Raw genomic sequence first — 14,606 nt, 5'->3', positions numbered from 1 at the left:
GTCTCTAATTAAAAAATACAAAAATTAGCCGGGCATGGTGGCGGGCACCTGTAGTCCCAGCTACTCAGGAGGCTGAGGCAGGAGAATCCCTTGAACCTGGAAGGCAGAGGTTGCAGTGAGCCAAGATCGCGCCACTGCACTCCAGCCTGGGTGACAGAGAGAGATTCTGTCTCAAAAAATAAATAAATAAATAAAAACAAAATGAGTGAATTGTATGCCATGCAATTAATTATACCTTGATAAAGCTGTTTATAAAAAAAAAGCCCAGCATTGTGGCTCACATCTGTAATCTCAGCACTTAGTGAGGGGTGAGGCAAGAAGATTGCTTGAGCCCAGGAGTTTGAGACCAGCCTGGCAACAAAGCAAGACCTGGTATTTACAAAAAATTTAAAAATTAGCCAAGTGTGGTGGTGCACACCTGTAGTCCCAGCTACTCAGGAGGCTGAGGTGGGAGGATCACTTGAGTCCAGGAGTTTGAGGCTGTGGTGAGCCTCGGTGGCGTCACTGCACTCCAGCCTAGATACCTGCGTGACAGAGCGAGACGGGGTTTCAAAAAAATAAAAATAAAAAAAGCACTAGCCCCAGGTTATCCCACTCCAGTGCCCAAGGCAGGGACCTGCGGTTCACTGTCCCTCTTCCCTGTCCCTTACTTGCCAACTCATACCCAATTTTCAAGCCCTGGCCACTCTCTGAATATCTCTGAAAATCATCTGACATCTCCTGGCTCCCTACTGCAGGACAATCTTGCCCCACACCTACCCCAGGAGGCTGGTCACCCCTCTGGACACACACCTCCTGGGTTCCCCACGGCCCCTCTGGCAGACCAGATTCAATGCCCACAGACCTAAGTCTCAAGGTGCCACTCAGCATTCTCAGGAACAGGCAAGGCCTTTGCCTCCTCCTCTGTGCCCTGGCCCAGCCATCCCTCCTCCCTTCCCCACCCATCCCATGCGTGTTCCATTCAGTACCAAATCACACAGCCAGGCCATCAGGCCATTCCCTCCAACACCAGCCCACAGGTCCAAAACTCCACAGCACGTAACTATCAAACAACTTCATCATTTATCATGTTGACTGAAATTACTGGCTCCTGGAAGCTCACCAGCAAGAAAAAGCCTGAATTTCCTCCTTGGCCTGACCTGGGTGGCGGGCTAGAGGAGGAGCTGGGGTGGGAGGGTCTGGCTTTGCCCAATAGGAAAAGAGCAGGAGATCACACTCCCTAAGGCAGGTGTTCTTTCCCTCTGACAATCCAATACAATGCATGCACACACGTATCATTAGTTACTGATGATAACTAATTGTCATGCAAACCTGGAGGTTCAAGCAATCCATGTCAGGACTGGGCCTTGGGGAAAGGGGGCCTACCTCTGACCAAAGGGGTGAATTCTGAGGGCAAGACCTTTCTGTAAGTCCTTTAGCCTGTTGGGGATGTGGATTTGGACCCCATGGGGATGGAAGGGAGAAGCCCCAAAGAAGCCTCTCTATGTTCTTTATAACCCCCCTGGAGTTCTCTCACCCACCTCAGGTTCCCTAGACCCACCCCAGGCCCCCTCAGCCTCCCCATCTCAGGCTCCCAGAGTCACCTGAGTCCCCCACCCAGAGCCTCCCAGTCTCCACGCCTCCCAGGACCCCTCAGCACGCTCTCAGGACCTTTAGCCACCTTGGCGCCCTTCAGCACCTCCCAGGATGCCTTGGACCTTAGCCCCTTCCTCAGAGCCCCCAAGACACCTCACCACCCTCAGACTGGCCATGGCCCCTGCTCAGGCCCTCTCTGCTGCCCAGGCCCCTTGGCATCCCCAGTTGCCCCACGGCCCACCACAGTCAAGAGCCCCTCGGTTTCCCTTCAGACCCCCAGGATTCTGAGGTCCCTAGGGCCGCCTGCAGACGCCTCGAGGTCCTGGGGCACCCAGCCCCCCTCCAGCTACCCGCTCAGTAGCCCTCGGCTCCTCCAGTACCCCACGGCCCCGTAAAGTCCAAATTCTCAGCGAAAGACCCTCGAGCCGTGCCAGGCCTCCCCTCAACCCCTCAGGACGCCCAAGACTGCCCACAGGTGCCCTGGGCTCCAAGACAGGTGCAGGTCTATCCTGCGGGCCCGGTCTCACCTGTTCGGGCGCTCGGGGCCCGGGCCCGAGCCGAAAGCGCCGCCGCCACCAGCACCGCCGCTGCTACCGCCGGACTCCGCCATCTTCCCCCCGCCGTCGCGCGTTCGAGTGACGGGAGCCGCGCGCGCAGGCCCGGGAAACCGAGACGCGGGGGGCGGGGCGGGGCCAGGTCTGCGGAGGGGCGGGGCCGGGACCAGAAACCAAGAATTGGGGCGGGCCCGGAACCTGAGGGGCGTGGTCTACGGAGGCCCGGGGCGGGCCTGGGATAAAGGGAGGGGCCTGCTATGCAGAGAGGTGGGTCCAGGGCGGGGCCTGGGCTAGGGGTGCGGGATTGGGGCGGGACCCTGGCGTGAGGGGCGGAACCAAGTCCGAAATGGACGCGGTTCTGGGCTGAGAGGGCGTGCTGTCTTTGGATAGGTGGGGCCGGGGCGGAGCAGGACAAGTAGGTGCAGGATGGGGTTGGTCCCTGGGCTGAGGAGTGGGGCGGGGTCTGAAGAAGGGGCAGGCCTAGGACAAGAGGAGGAGGGACAAGGGTCCGGCCTGAGGAGGAGGCGGGGCGCAGGATGAAGGGTGGGGCCAGGTGTGAGAAGGGACAAGGTGGAGGTTAGGAATGCAGTGGGGGAGTGGTCGGGGAGGTAGAAAGGAGAAGATGGGTCTGAGGTTGGGACGGGTCTGGGCAGGAGAGGGGAGGAATCTGGGAATGGGTGTGGTCAAGCGAAGAGAGGGCGTGGTCTGCGGAAGGGCGGGGCCTGGGCGGGGGGTGGAGTCTGGTTGGAAGGAGAGCGAGGAAGATCAGGGGTGTGTGCGTGGAGGGGGCGAGGGATTGGCGGGGCCTGGGGGGGCGGAGCCTCATCTGATGCGGGTGGGGCCGGGCTAAGTGAACGGCGGATCTGAGGAGGGGCGGGGCACGTGCAGGTGTTAAGGAGTGTCTGTGAGTGACCTGGGGCGCTGGCAGGCGTGCCCCGGTCGTTGGCTGGGCGTGGTTATACTTTGAGGCGTTGGAGCCACAGGGAAGTGAGCTACAGGAAGGGTGGGCGGGAGGGTGAGATGGAGCATGGAGAAATGGGTCTCTGAGCTCTGAGAACCACACCCTCCCTCTCCCCATCCTGCACACCCCAACTCCAGTCTTACCTCCTTCCCAGGCCTCTCTCAGGGGCGAAACTCACCCATGCCCAGGCCTCAGACTTCCAGCCCCTAATGGTTCCCCACCCTCCCCTGACATACCCTCTTCAGAGCCTCCACCCTGAGACCCCAATCATCTGCCCTTAGGTTCCCACCACCTGCTTCATACACCAATTCTGGTTCCTCATACTCTAAAACTCTCCACATCCAATTATCTCCCATCCTCTACTCAAATCTCATCTCCCACTCCCCCAAATCCCTGCCCACAGATCCTTCAAACCTTACACTCCTAAAGTCCATTCCACCGGACCCAACACCCTCAGATCCCTAAGCACCAGCCCTCCCAACACACTGACCCTCAGCCAGGGCTCAAAGTCCTGCATCTATAGGCATCTATAAAGCATCTAGACCTTTTGGGGGCACCCCTCACCCCCCATCTCTGGTAGGGTCCAGGCTCCCAGGATCCCCTCTGTAGCTTGGAGCTCATTTATTCTTTTAACCTCCAAGTCAGAAAACTCTGACTTGTGCAGTCTTGGGCAGAGAGCAGTGATCCAGAAGGAGCTCAAAGCCTTCTCTCCCGTCAGTGCTGGAAGAAGGAGGTGGCTATGGGGCTGGAGACCCCATAGGAGGAAGGAAAGGGCCTGCTTGGGTGGACTCCTGCAGGTTGGACCACACTCAACCAGCATCTCCAACAGAGGGCCTGATACAACAATAGGTGCTCAATCATTACACAAAATGCTCTCAGATGACCCTGTGCAAGTTGACAGATACCAAGTGCTGAAGGGAACTGCTGGCATCTCCAATACACAGTAAGCACTCCGCAAATGTTGAATGCACTCGTGCATGAACAGCTCACGTTCCGCCAAGCTCTGCACACACACACACACACACACCCTTGCCTGCCCTAAGTCAGCACCGCCGCAGGAGTCTTTGTTCCAGACGAACCACATACAGGCATCAAACCTCACTCAGCAGCGACCTACAGCTGACACACCCGCCACAAATAACATCTGAAGTCAATGGTGTCCATATGCACGCACACTTCATAATCATCTAGATTTGACCCATATGTCAGACACACAAGACACACAGCTGAAGATAAGAAAGAAGAGGTTCTCTGGGCTCCTGGCTGTGCGCACACACATAGTGTGCTGTAGACTCACTGCACTTTGGACACACTGTGTGATCTGTCCTCCAAGATTACATAGCACAGGGCAGCCAGTGCAATGTCCCTGGGGCAGGAGCGTGCCTAGAGAGTGGCCTGGCAGAGAAAAATTAGGAAGAGGGAGAGGAGAGGGGAGGAGAATGGGTGGGAGGCAACAGGAGGTGCTTCAGGTCACAGTGAGCTTTGGGGATCATTTTTGGGTTCCTGTGCATGAAATGAGAAGGGAGAGGGGGCTTGTAAGCAGTGGCAATATAATTGACACTGGGTTTTTGTTTTGTTTTGTTTTGTTTTTGAGACGGAGTCTCGCTCTGTGGCCCACCCTCGAGTGCAGTGGTGCGATCTCGGCTCGCTGGAACCTCCGCCTCCTGGGTTCAAGCCATTCTCCTGCCTCAGCCTCCCGAGTAGCTGGGACTACAGGCATGCACCACCATGCCTGGCTAATTTTTTTTTTTTTTTGAGATGGAGTCTCACTCTGTCGCCCAGGCTGGAGTGCCATGGCACAATCTCAGCTCACTGCAACCTTCGCCTCCCAGGTTCAAGTGATTCTCCTGCCTCAGCCTCCCAAGTAGCTGGGACTACAGGCATGTGCCACCATGCCCAGCCAATTTTTGTATTTTTAGTTGAGACGGCATGGTGAACAGCCTGTTCACTATGTTGGACAGGCTGGTCTCAAACTCCTGACCTCAAGTGATCCACCTGCCTTGGCCTCCCAAAGTGCTGGAATTACAGGAGTGAACCACTGCGCCCAGCCTAATTTTTGTATTTTTATTAGAGACAGGGTTTCACCATGTTGGCCAGGCTGGTCTCGAACTCCTGACCTCAAGTGATCTGCCCGCCTCAGCCTCCCAAAGTGCCAGGATTATAGCATGAACCACTGCACCCAGCTGACACTGGTTTTAACAGTGTCAATTTAACAGTGTGACAGTGTCTGACTGTTCAACAGTATCTGACAACTGGGGGACAATATCTTGAGTTTGGGACATAAGTTAGGAGGCATATAATCCAGGGAAAAATGGGTGGGGCTCATCCCAGGGTGGTAGACATGGAGGGGTGGGAAGTAGTCCTAGTTGAGATGCACTTTGCAGGTGGGACCAAAAGGAGATGGAACAGATGGGATGTTGAGTGAGGCAGAGTGAGGCCAGTGACGTCTGCCAGAGCTGTTGGCCTGAGCTCTAGTGGCCACTATCACTGGGATCTAGCAGAGACAAGTGGAGGACCTGGAGGGCCCACGCCAGTGACTGCACACACCTCATCCAGTAATGATGACCTGTGGTCTGGTGGAGCTGGCAGGCAGGGACACAGCAGGCAGCATCCACAGGCCTGGCCACCATCTGGCTCACAGCTGGCACGGCTCTCCTAGAGGCAGGAGCCGCGCCACCTGCTCTCCCACTCCAGACCAGCTGCAGGGTTCATACCCCCAGGTCAGAGCTTGGAGGCCTCCCTTAAAATCCCCAGTTGTTATGGAGGAGGAAAGTGAAGCCTTGGGGGAAGGCTTCAAGTTCCTGTGGTTTTAGGCTGGGGACAGTGTCCACCCCGTCAGGCGGTCACCACGGAGTGGTCCTGGGGCAAGCTCAAGGTCCCCCGACACCAACGCCCTGTCCTCGGTCCTGTTTGATTTTTCTCCTATCTAACAAACTCTGTGTTTTACTTTTTTTTTTTTTTTTTTTCAGACAGAGCCTCACTCTGTCGCCAGGCTGGAGTATAATGGCACAATCTCGGCTCACCGCAACCTCCGCCTCCCAGGTTCAAGCAATTCTCCTGCCTCAGCCTCCCAAGTAGCCGGGATTACAGGCATGCACTACCAAGCCTGGCTAATTTTTGTATTCTTAGTAGAGACGGGGTTTCACCTTGTTGGCCAGGCTGGTCTTGGATTCCTGACTCAGACGATTCACCCACCTCAGCCTCCCAAAGTGTTGGGATTACAGGCGTGAGCCACTGTGCCTGGCCCTAAATTTTTTTTTAATGGAGGCAGCACGTCCTTTCAGGATCATGAGTGGGGCTTGCTGACAAACACCATGATCTCTCTCTGTTACCCCAGCCAGCAGCCTCCCGCACCTCCTTGAAGTCATGTCTGCACTGGCCCCACCTTCTTTTTTTATGTTTTATTTATTTATTTAAATTTTTGTTGTTGTTTTTGTTTTCTTTTGTTTTTTTCAGACAGAGTCTCACTCTGTCGCCCAGGCTGGAGTGCAGTGGCGCAATCTCATATCACTGCAACCTCCACCTCCCAGGTTCAAGCGATTCTCCTGCCTCACCCTCCCAAGTCGCTGGAATTACAGTTGCCCACCACCAGTCCTGGCTGATATTTGTATTTTTAGTAGAGACAGCGTTTCATCATGTTGGCCAGGCTGGTCTCAAACTCCCAACCTCAGGTGATCTGCCCACTTTGGCCTCCCAAAGTGCTGGGATTACAGGCATGAGCCACCTCGACTGGCTACCTTCTTTTTTTGTTTTATTTATCCATTTTCTTAAAAGACAGGGTCTTGGCCGGGTGCGGTGGCTTACGCCTGTAATCCCAGCACTTTGGGAGGCCGAGGCGGGCGGATCACCTGAGGTCGGGAGTTTGAGACCAGCCTGACCAACATGGAAAAACCCCATCTCTAATAAAAATACAAAATTGGCCGGGCGTGGTGGCTCACGCCTGTAATCCCAGCACTTTGGGAGGCCGAGGCGGGCGGATCACGAGGTCAGGAGATCGAGACCATCGTGGCTAACATGGTGAAACCCTGTCTCTACTAAAAAACACAAAAAAATTAGCCGGGCGTGGTGGTGGGCGCCCATAGTCCCAGCTACTTGGGAGGCTGAGGCAGAAGAATAGCGTGAACCCAGGAGGCAGAGCTTGCAGTGAGCCCAGATCGCGCCACTGCACTCCAGCCTGGGTGACAGAGCGAGACTCTGTCTCCAAAAAAATAAATAAATAAATAAAAATAAAATAAATAAATAAATAAATATACAAAATTAGCCAGGCGTGGTGGCACATGCCTGTAATCCCAGCTACTCGGGAGGCTGAGGCAGGAGAATCGCTTGAACCCAGGAGGTGGAGGTTTCGGTGAGCCGAGATCATGCCATTGCACTCCAGCTTGGGCAACAAGAGCAAAACACTGGCTCAAAAAAAAAAAAAGAAAGAAAGACAGGGTCTTCGTCTCACTCTGTCACCTAGGCTGGAGTGCAGTGGCACGATCATAGCTGACTGTAACCTCCAATTCCTGGGCTCAAGCCGTGCTCCCTCCTCAGCTTCCTAAGTAGCTAGAACTATAAGGCACATGCCACCATGCCTTTCTAATTTTATTATTTTTTATTTATTTATTTTTTTGAGACAGGGTCTCACTCTGTCACCCAGAGTGCAGTGGTGCAACCTCAGTTCACTGCAGCCTTGACTTCCTGGGCTCAAGTGATCCTCCTACCTCAGTCTCCTGAGTAGCTGAGACCACAGGCGTGCGCCACCATGCCCAGCTAATTTTTGCTTTTTTTTTTTTTTTTTTGTAGAGTTGGGGTTTCACCATGTTGCCCAGGCTGGTCTTGAGCTTCTGAGCTCAAGCAATCTGTCCACCTCAGCCTCCTAAAGTGCTGGGATTACAAGCATGAGCCACCACGCCGGGCCCTTTTATTTATTTATTTATATTTTTAGAGATAAGGTCTCGCTCTGTCGCCCGGGCTGGAATGCAGTGGCGTAATCATAGCTCACTGCAGCCTCGACCTCCTGGGTCAAATAAGCCTCGTACCTCAGCCTCCAGAGTAGCTGGGACCACAGGTGTGTGCCAGTACACCTGGCTAATTTTGTAAAAAAAATTTGGTAGAGACAGAGTCTCACTATATTGTTCAGGCTGGTCTTGAACTCCAGGCCTCAAGTGATTCTCCCACCTCAGCCTCCCAAAGTGCTGGGATTACAGGTGTGAGCCACCATACCTAGTGTATATCCTGATTATAGGGGTATCTTAGGAGGATTACATTTGCCAAAACTCATTGAACTGGGCATTTAACATGGATGTGCCATTGGATGTAAATTATGTCTTATTAAAGCTGATTCACTAAAACAAAATCAGGCCAGTTGCAGTGGCTCAGGACTGTAATCCCAGCACTTTGGGAGGCCGAGGCAGGAGGACCACTTGAGTCCAGGAGTTTAAGACCAGCCATGGCAACATAGAGAGATCCCATCCCAATAGAAAAAAAAGAAAAGGTCAAATCCACCCAATGTGATAGAACTAGGACTACCTCTGGGGGGCGACCAACTGGGACCACCCACTGTGGGGACTATGGTGCTGAGAGGCTGCTGGGGATTCAACTGTCAGCCCATCCGACAAGATCCTTGACCTCATGTTCCAAGATATTCTGAAAGGTACATTCTGATGGGAAAGACAAATCTGAGATATATAATTGATCAATGACCAAGGCCATTTCAGATGGCAATAACTGCCTTGAAGGCAATGAGCTGAGAGCGATCAAGTGTGTGTTGGGTAGGGGAGCACTGCTTCAGCCAGGAGATCAGGGAGCGCCTCCCTGAAGAGGTGATGATGTCCTAGCTTCAGTAAAAGGGGACAGAATGTTCTAGAATGTTCCAGGACATTCCAGAACATTGTGCAAAGTTCCCGAATATTCTGAGAGGACATAATATGAAGGACCTAAGCCCAGTGCCAGAAAAAGCTCAAGGGATAGAGATGAGGCCGCATTGGCTTGGAAGAAGTGGGCAAGGCGGAGCAAGGATGGAGAGTGTCGACAAAGATGTATTGAGAACAGCCTCCTTGGTGTGTGGGACACAGCTGTGACCGAGACACCTAGCGCGTAGCATCTGGCAGAGGGAACATTTATTAAACCAATCATCACACAAGCAAACAAGCCATCAATTAATTGTCACCATGATAAAAGCTGGGGCTGAGCCAGGAGGTCAGGCTGAAGAGCTGGCCAGAAGGAGCGAAGAGGGAACAGCCTCCAGGCGGAGGGAACAGCCTGCATGGGGGCCCTGAGGAGGGAGAGTGTGCCAGGAGTTGCATGGAGCCCAACAGGGACCTGAAGTCTCCTCTTCGCGCCCCAGGAAAAGACAGCCACCATGCATCCCCATCCTGCCCTCCAAGTGTTTACAGAATGTCCCCTGTGTGCCAGCTGGACGCTGGGGGCACCCTCTCCCCATCTCTTCCTGGTGGATTGCCACCCATGGGCTAAGAAACTCAGGCCTGTCACTAGGGAACCAAGTTGCTGTGGCAACCCTGTGCTACCGTTGCCATGATGCCAGCCACCCACCCACCCACCACCAGGTCTGTGTGCAGCTCAGGATGAAAATGGAGGGAGGGGCAGGGCTCTAGGACAGGAGAGGAAATTGAAGCTCAGAGTCAGAGCTGTGGTGAGTCTGGTCTTCAGCCACATGGTCAAAGGGGCCTTTCTCTCCTGAGAGTCAGAGTAGGGTCAGTGGTTGGTTACTGGGCAGAGCAGCCCCAAGGCCTCTGCATGGCAAGTGGGGTTCTTTCCCAGCCATCCCAGACACCCTTGTTGGGTCATTCCTCTGTGATCTGCTTTGATGGGTGCTGGGGTCACAGCCAACGCAGCCCTGCCCTCTCGGTGAGCCCAGTCTTGAGTGATGTAGGAGGCAAAAGATGAACCCATAAAGAAGTAAATAGGCTGAGCACGGTGGCTTATGTCTGTAATCCCAGCACTTTGGGAGGCTGAGGTGGATAGATCATGAAGTCAGGAGTTTAAGACTAGCCTGGCCAACATGGTGAAACCTTGTCTCTACTAAAAATACAAAAAATTAGCCGGGCGTGGTGGCAGACGCCTGTAATTCCAGCTACTTGGGAGGCTGAGGCAGAAGAATCACTTGAATCCGACAGGCAGAGGTTGTGGTGAGCCAAGAATGCGCCACTGCACTCCAGCCTGGGCAATAAGAGCAAAACTTGGTCTAAAAACAAAAAGAGAGAGAGAGAGAAAGGGTTGAAGACATTGTAGGCAAACACACACACCCCAGGACGCCTCTGACACACCTACGTGCACAGACAGATCTAACACACACACACACGATACTTTTCCTTCCACCTGGGACACCCTCCCTTCTCCCCAGATCATATTCATCCCTCAAAACCCAACTTGACTGCCACCTCCTCCAGGCAGCCATCACTCACCACCTGGTAGGAAGGGACTCCCCTCCCACTTCCACACACCTATGGAGCTCATTGTTTGTGCCTACACCACCTGGCATGACTAATTCTACATTTGTGAAGCATTCACTCTGGACCCAATCCTAGGCTGGTCACGGGATTCAAGAAGTGATCAAGGCCAGGCACAGTGGCTCACACCTGTAATCCCAGTACTTTGGGAGGCCAAGGAGGGAGGATCGCCTGAGGTCAGGAGTTTAAGACCAGCCTGGCCAACATGGCAAAACCCTGTCTCTACTAAAAACACAAAAATTAGCCGGGCGTGGTGGCACACTCCTGTAGCCTCAGCTACTCGGGATGCTGAGGCAGGAGAATCTCTTGATCCCGGGAGACGGGGGTTGCAGTGAACCGAGATCGCGCCACTGCACTCCAGCCTGGGCGACAGAGCAAGACTCTGTCTCAAAAGAAAAAAAAAAGTGATCAACTACACACAGCTGTGAAAAGAACAAACAAAAACACTCTGCCAGCCCAACTCGGTGGCTCATACCTGGAATTCCAGTACTTTGAGAGGCCAAAGCGGGTAGATCGCTTGAACCCAGGAGTTCACGACCAGCCTGAGCAACATAGGGAGATCCTGTCTATACAAAATACTTAAAAAATTAGCCCTTGTGGTGGCACTCACATGTCATCCTAGCTGCTCGGGAGGCTGAGGTGGGAGAATCACTTGAGCCTGAGAGGTCGAGGCTGCAGTGAGCCATGATCACACCACTGCACTCCAGCCTGGACGACAGATGAAACAACAAAAATCAAACAAATAAAACAAAGGAAGAAGGAAGACTGCAGGCGCTGGGTAGATGCCTACCGAGTCCGTAACAGCATTGCAAAGCAAACAGAAGCTGCAGAAAAGGCCCCAAGGCCAGACCATTGATTCAAAATGAGGACAAGTGCATTTTGGTCTCCAAGACCAAAAGGCAGGAGAGATGGCACAGGAGAGGTGGCTGCCAGGCTGGCAAAGATCAAAAGCTCTTCATAGGTGAGCAGGAGAATTAGGTTATCCCCCCTCAACCTCCTGAGTAGCTGGGATTACAGGCCTAAGCCACCATGCGCAGGTAATTTTTGTATTTTTAGTAGAGACGGGATTTCGTCATGTTGGCCAGGCTGGTCTCGAACTCCTGCCCTCAAGCCATCTACCTGCCTCAGCCTCCCAAAGTGCTGGGACTATAGGTGTCAGCCACCATGCCTGGCCTCTATTATTTTTATTTTTATTTATGTATTTATTTTAAAACGGAGTCTTGCTCTGTTGCCCAGGCCGGAGTGCAGTGGCATGATCTCGGCTCACTGCAACCTCTGCCTCCCGGGTTCAAGAGATTCTCCTGCCTCAGCCTCCCCAGTAGCTGAGAATACAGGCATGCACCACCATGCCCGGCTAATTTTTGTATTTTTAGTAGAGACGGGGTTTCACCATGTTGGCCAGGCTAGTCTCTAACTCCTGACCTCAGGTGATCTGCCCACCTTGGCCTCCTAAAGTGCTGGAATTACAGGCATCTGCCACTGCCCTCAGCCAATAAATAATTCTTAATCAACGACGAATGTCGTCAGAGCAGGGAAGATGGACAGGAAGTGAAACATGGGGATCCCAGGGGATGCTGACGTGGCTGAGAACTTGGTGAAGCAGGACCAGGAGTGTGCTCCTGGCAGAGGGGACTGCATGTGCAAAGGCCCTAGGGCTGGAAGGAACAAGGTAGGCTCAAGAAATCCAGAGAGAACCTCACGCAGCCGCCGGAGCAGTGGGAGTGAGGGGCAGAGCCTCACAGAAGCGCTTGGTGATGGCCGGGCACAGTGGCTCACACCTGTAATCCCAGCACTTTGGGAGGCCGAGGCGGGTGGATCACAAAGTCAGGAGATCGAGACCATCCTGGCGAACACGGTGAAACCCCGTCTCTACGAAAAATACAAAAAAATTAGCCGGGCGTGGTGGCAGGCACCTGTAGTCCCAGCTACTCGGGAGGCTGAGGCAGGAGAATGGCGTGAACCCAGGAGGCGAAGCTTGCAGTGAGTGGAGATCATGCCACTGCACTCTACCTGCGCAACAGAGTGAAACTCCATCTCAAAAAAAAAAAAAAAAAAGAAGTGCTTGGAGATGTTAGGTTAGTGTTAGTGAGACCCGATCATGGGAATCTCTGCTGTCTGGGGATGTTTAGGCTCCTCAAGACAACAGTAAACCCCAGAAAGGTGTGAAGTCTGGGATCAGATTTGCTTTATCCAAGATGGAACCAAAGGGTGGCTGGAGAGGCCGGAAGCCCCAAGAGGAGGAGGTGGGCACCATTGCTGAGTGAGAGGCAGTGGCAGCTTGGACCTCGGTGGTTGCCATGGAGACAAAGAGATGCTTGTGGGCTGGAGGTATGCTTTGGAGGCCTAGGGGACAAGCTGTGCTGATGGAATGAAGTGAGGTGAGGACAGTTAAGAGTCAAGATGCAGCACAGATGTCTACAGCCACTGAGAAGAGAAACTGGGGGCCAGGCAAGGAGACAGAGTGAGTCCAAATGAAGTCCCTTTCAAACTGGGCTGACCAGTGACAGTAGCCATTTAAATCCACAGTGGGGCCGGCTGCAGTGGCTCATGCCTGTAATCCCAGCACTTTGGAAGCCTGATATTGGTCAGGAGTTCAAGAGCAGCCTGGCCAACAGGGTGAAACCCCTTCTGTACTAAAAATACAAAAATTAGCCGGGTGTGGTGGTGGATGTCTGTAATCCCAGCTACTTGGGAGGCTGAGGCAGAAGAATCACTGGAACCTGGGAGGTGGAGGTTGCAGTGAGCCTTGATTGCGCCCCTGCACTCCAGCCTGGGCAACAGAGCAAGACTCTGTCTCAAAAATAATAACAATTAAAAAAAAATCCATGGCAGGTATGGCTGCACAACATTGTGGGTGCAATTAATGCACTCAAAACTCATGAAAATGGCAATTTTGACCAGGCATGGTGGCTCACGCCTGTAATCCCAGCACTTTGGGAGACCGAGGCAGGAGGATCACTTAAGTCCAGGAGTGCAAGACCAGCCTGAGCAACATAATGAGTCCCCATCTCTATAAAAAATCAAAAAATAGGCTGGGCATGGTGGCTGGCCTGTAATCCCAGCACTTTGGGAGGCTGAGGCGGGCGGATCGCCTGAGTTCAGGAGTTCAAGACCAGCCTAGCCAACGTGGCGGAACCCCATGTCTACTAAACAAATACAAAAATTAGCCTGGCGTGGTGTAATCCCAGATACTTGGGAGGCTGAGGGAGGAGAATTGCTTGACCCCAGGAGGCAGAGGTTGCAGTAAGCCAGGATTGTGTCACTGCATTCCAGCCTGGGCAAGAGCAAGACTCTGTCTCAAATAAATAAATAAATAAATAAATAAATAAATAAATAAATTATGGCTGGGTGTGGTGGCTCATACCTGTAATCCCAGCACTTTGGGAGGCCAAGGCAGGCAGATTGCCCGAGCTCAGGAGTTCAAGACCAGACTGGAAAACATGGCGAAAACCCATCCTACTGAAAACACAAAAAATTAGCCAGGCATGATGGTGGGTGCCTGTAATACCAGCTACTTGGGAGGCTGAGGCACGAGAATCGCTTGAAACCAGGAGGCAAAGGCTGCAGTGAGCCGAGATCATGCCACTGCACTCCAGCCTGGGCAACAGACAGACTCTGTCTCAAAAAAAAATTAAAAAATTAGCCTGGCGTGATGTCATGTCAGAGACAGGATCTTACTCTGTGACCCAGGCTGGTGTGCGGTGGTGCAGTCACAGCTCACTGCAGCCTCAACCTCCCCAGGCTCAAGCAATCCTTCCGCCTTAACCTTCCAAGTATCTGGGAGTAGCTGGGACTACAGGCAGCCGCCATAATACCTGGCTAATTTTGTATATATGTATATTTTTTGTAGAGACAGGGCTTCACTTTCTTGCCTGCGTCTGGCCTAAAAAATTGTTTTAGAGAAAGGGTCTTGCTATGTTGCCCGAGCTAGTGTCAAACTCCTAGTCTCAAGCAATCCTCCCACCTCAGCCACCTTAGTAGCTGGGACTAGAGGCACATGCCCCCACAACTGGCCAATTTCTTTTCCTTTTTTTAATAAAGATGGGTGCCTCAGCTGGGTGCAGT

The 14,606-nt window shown here is 53.1% G+C and overlaps 1 protein-coding gene across 1 annotated transcript in view; it reads right to left on the bottom strand.

Moving 5' to 3' along the window:
- Positions 1-2,238, bottom strand: part of KLHL26 (kelch like family member 26) — a 34,901-nt gene extending 32,663 nt beyond the window's left edge. Inside the window, exon 1 of the mRNA XM_054465620.2 lies at positions 2,103-2,238. Within this exon, the coding sequence (XP_054321595.1) occupies positions 2,103-2,185 (83 nt within the window). The 5' untranslated portion in view covers positions 2,186-2,238. The remainder of the gene's footprint in view (positions 1-2,102) is intronic.
- Positions 2,239-14,606: the final 12,368 nt, after the last annotated feature.

The sequence above is a fragment of the Pongo pygmaeus genome, chromosome 20 (assembly GCF_028885625.2).
Source record: "Pongo pygmaeus isolate AG05252 chromosome 20, NHGRI_mPonPyg2-v2.0_pri, whole genome shotgun sequence".
Classification (NCBI taxonomy): Eukaryota; Metazoa; Chordata; class Mammalia; order Primates; family Hominidae; genus Pongo; species Pongo pygmaeus.
The sequence above is the reverse complement of the archived record's forward strand: the minus strand, read 5'-3'. Positions and strand labels throughout refer to the sequence as shown.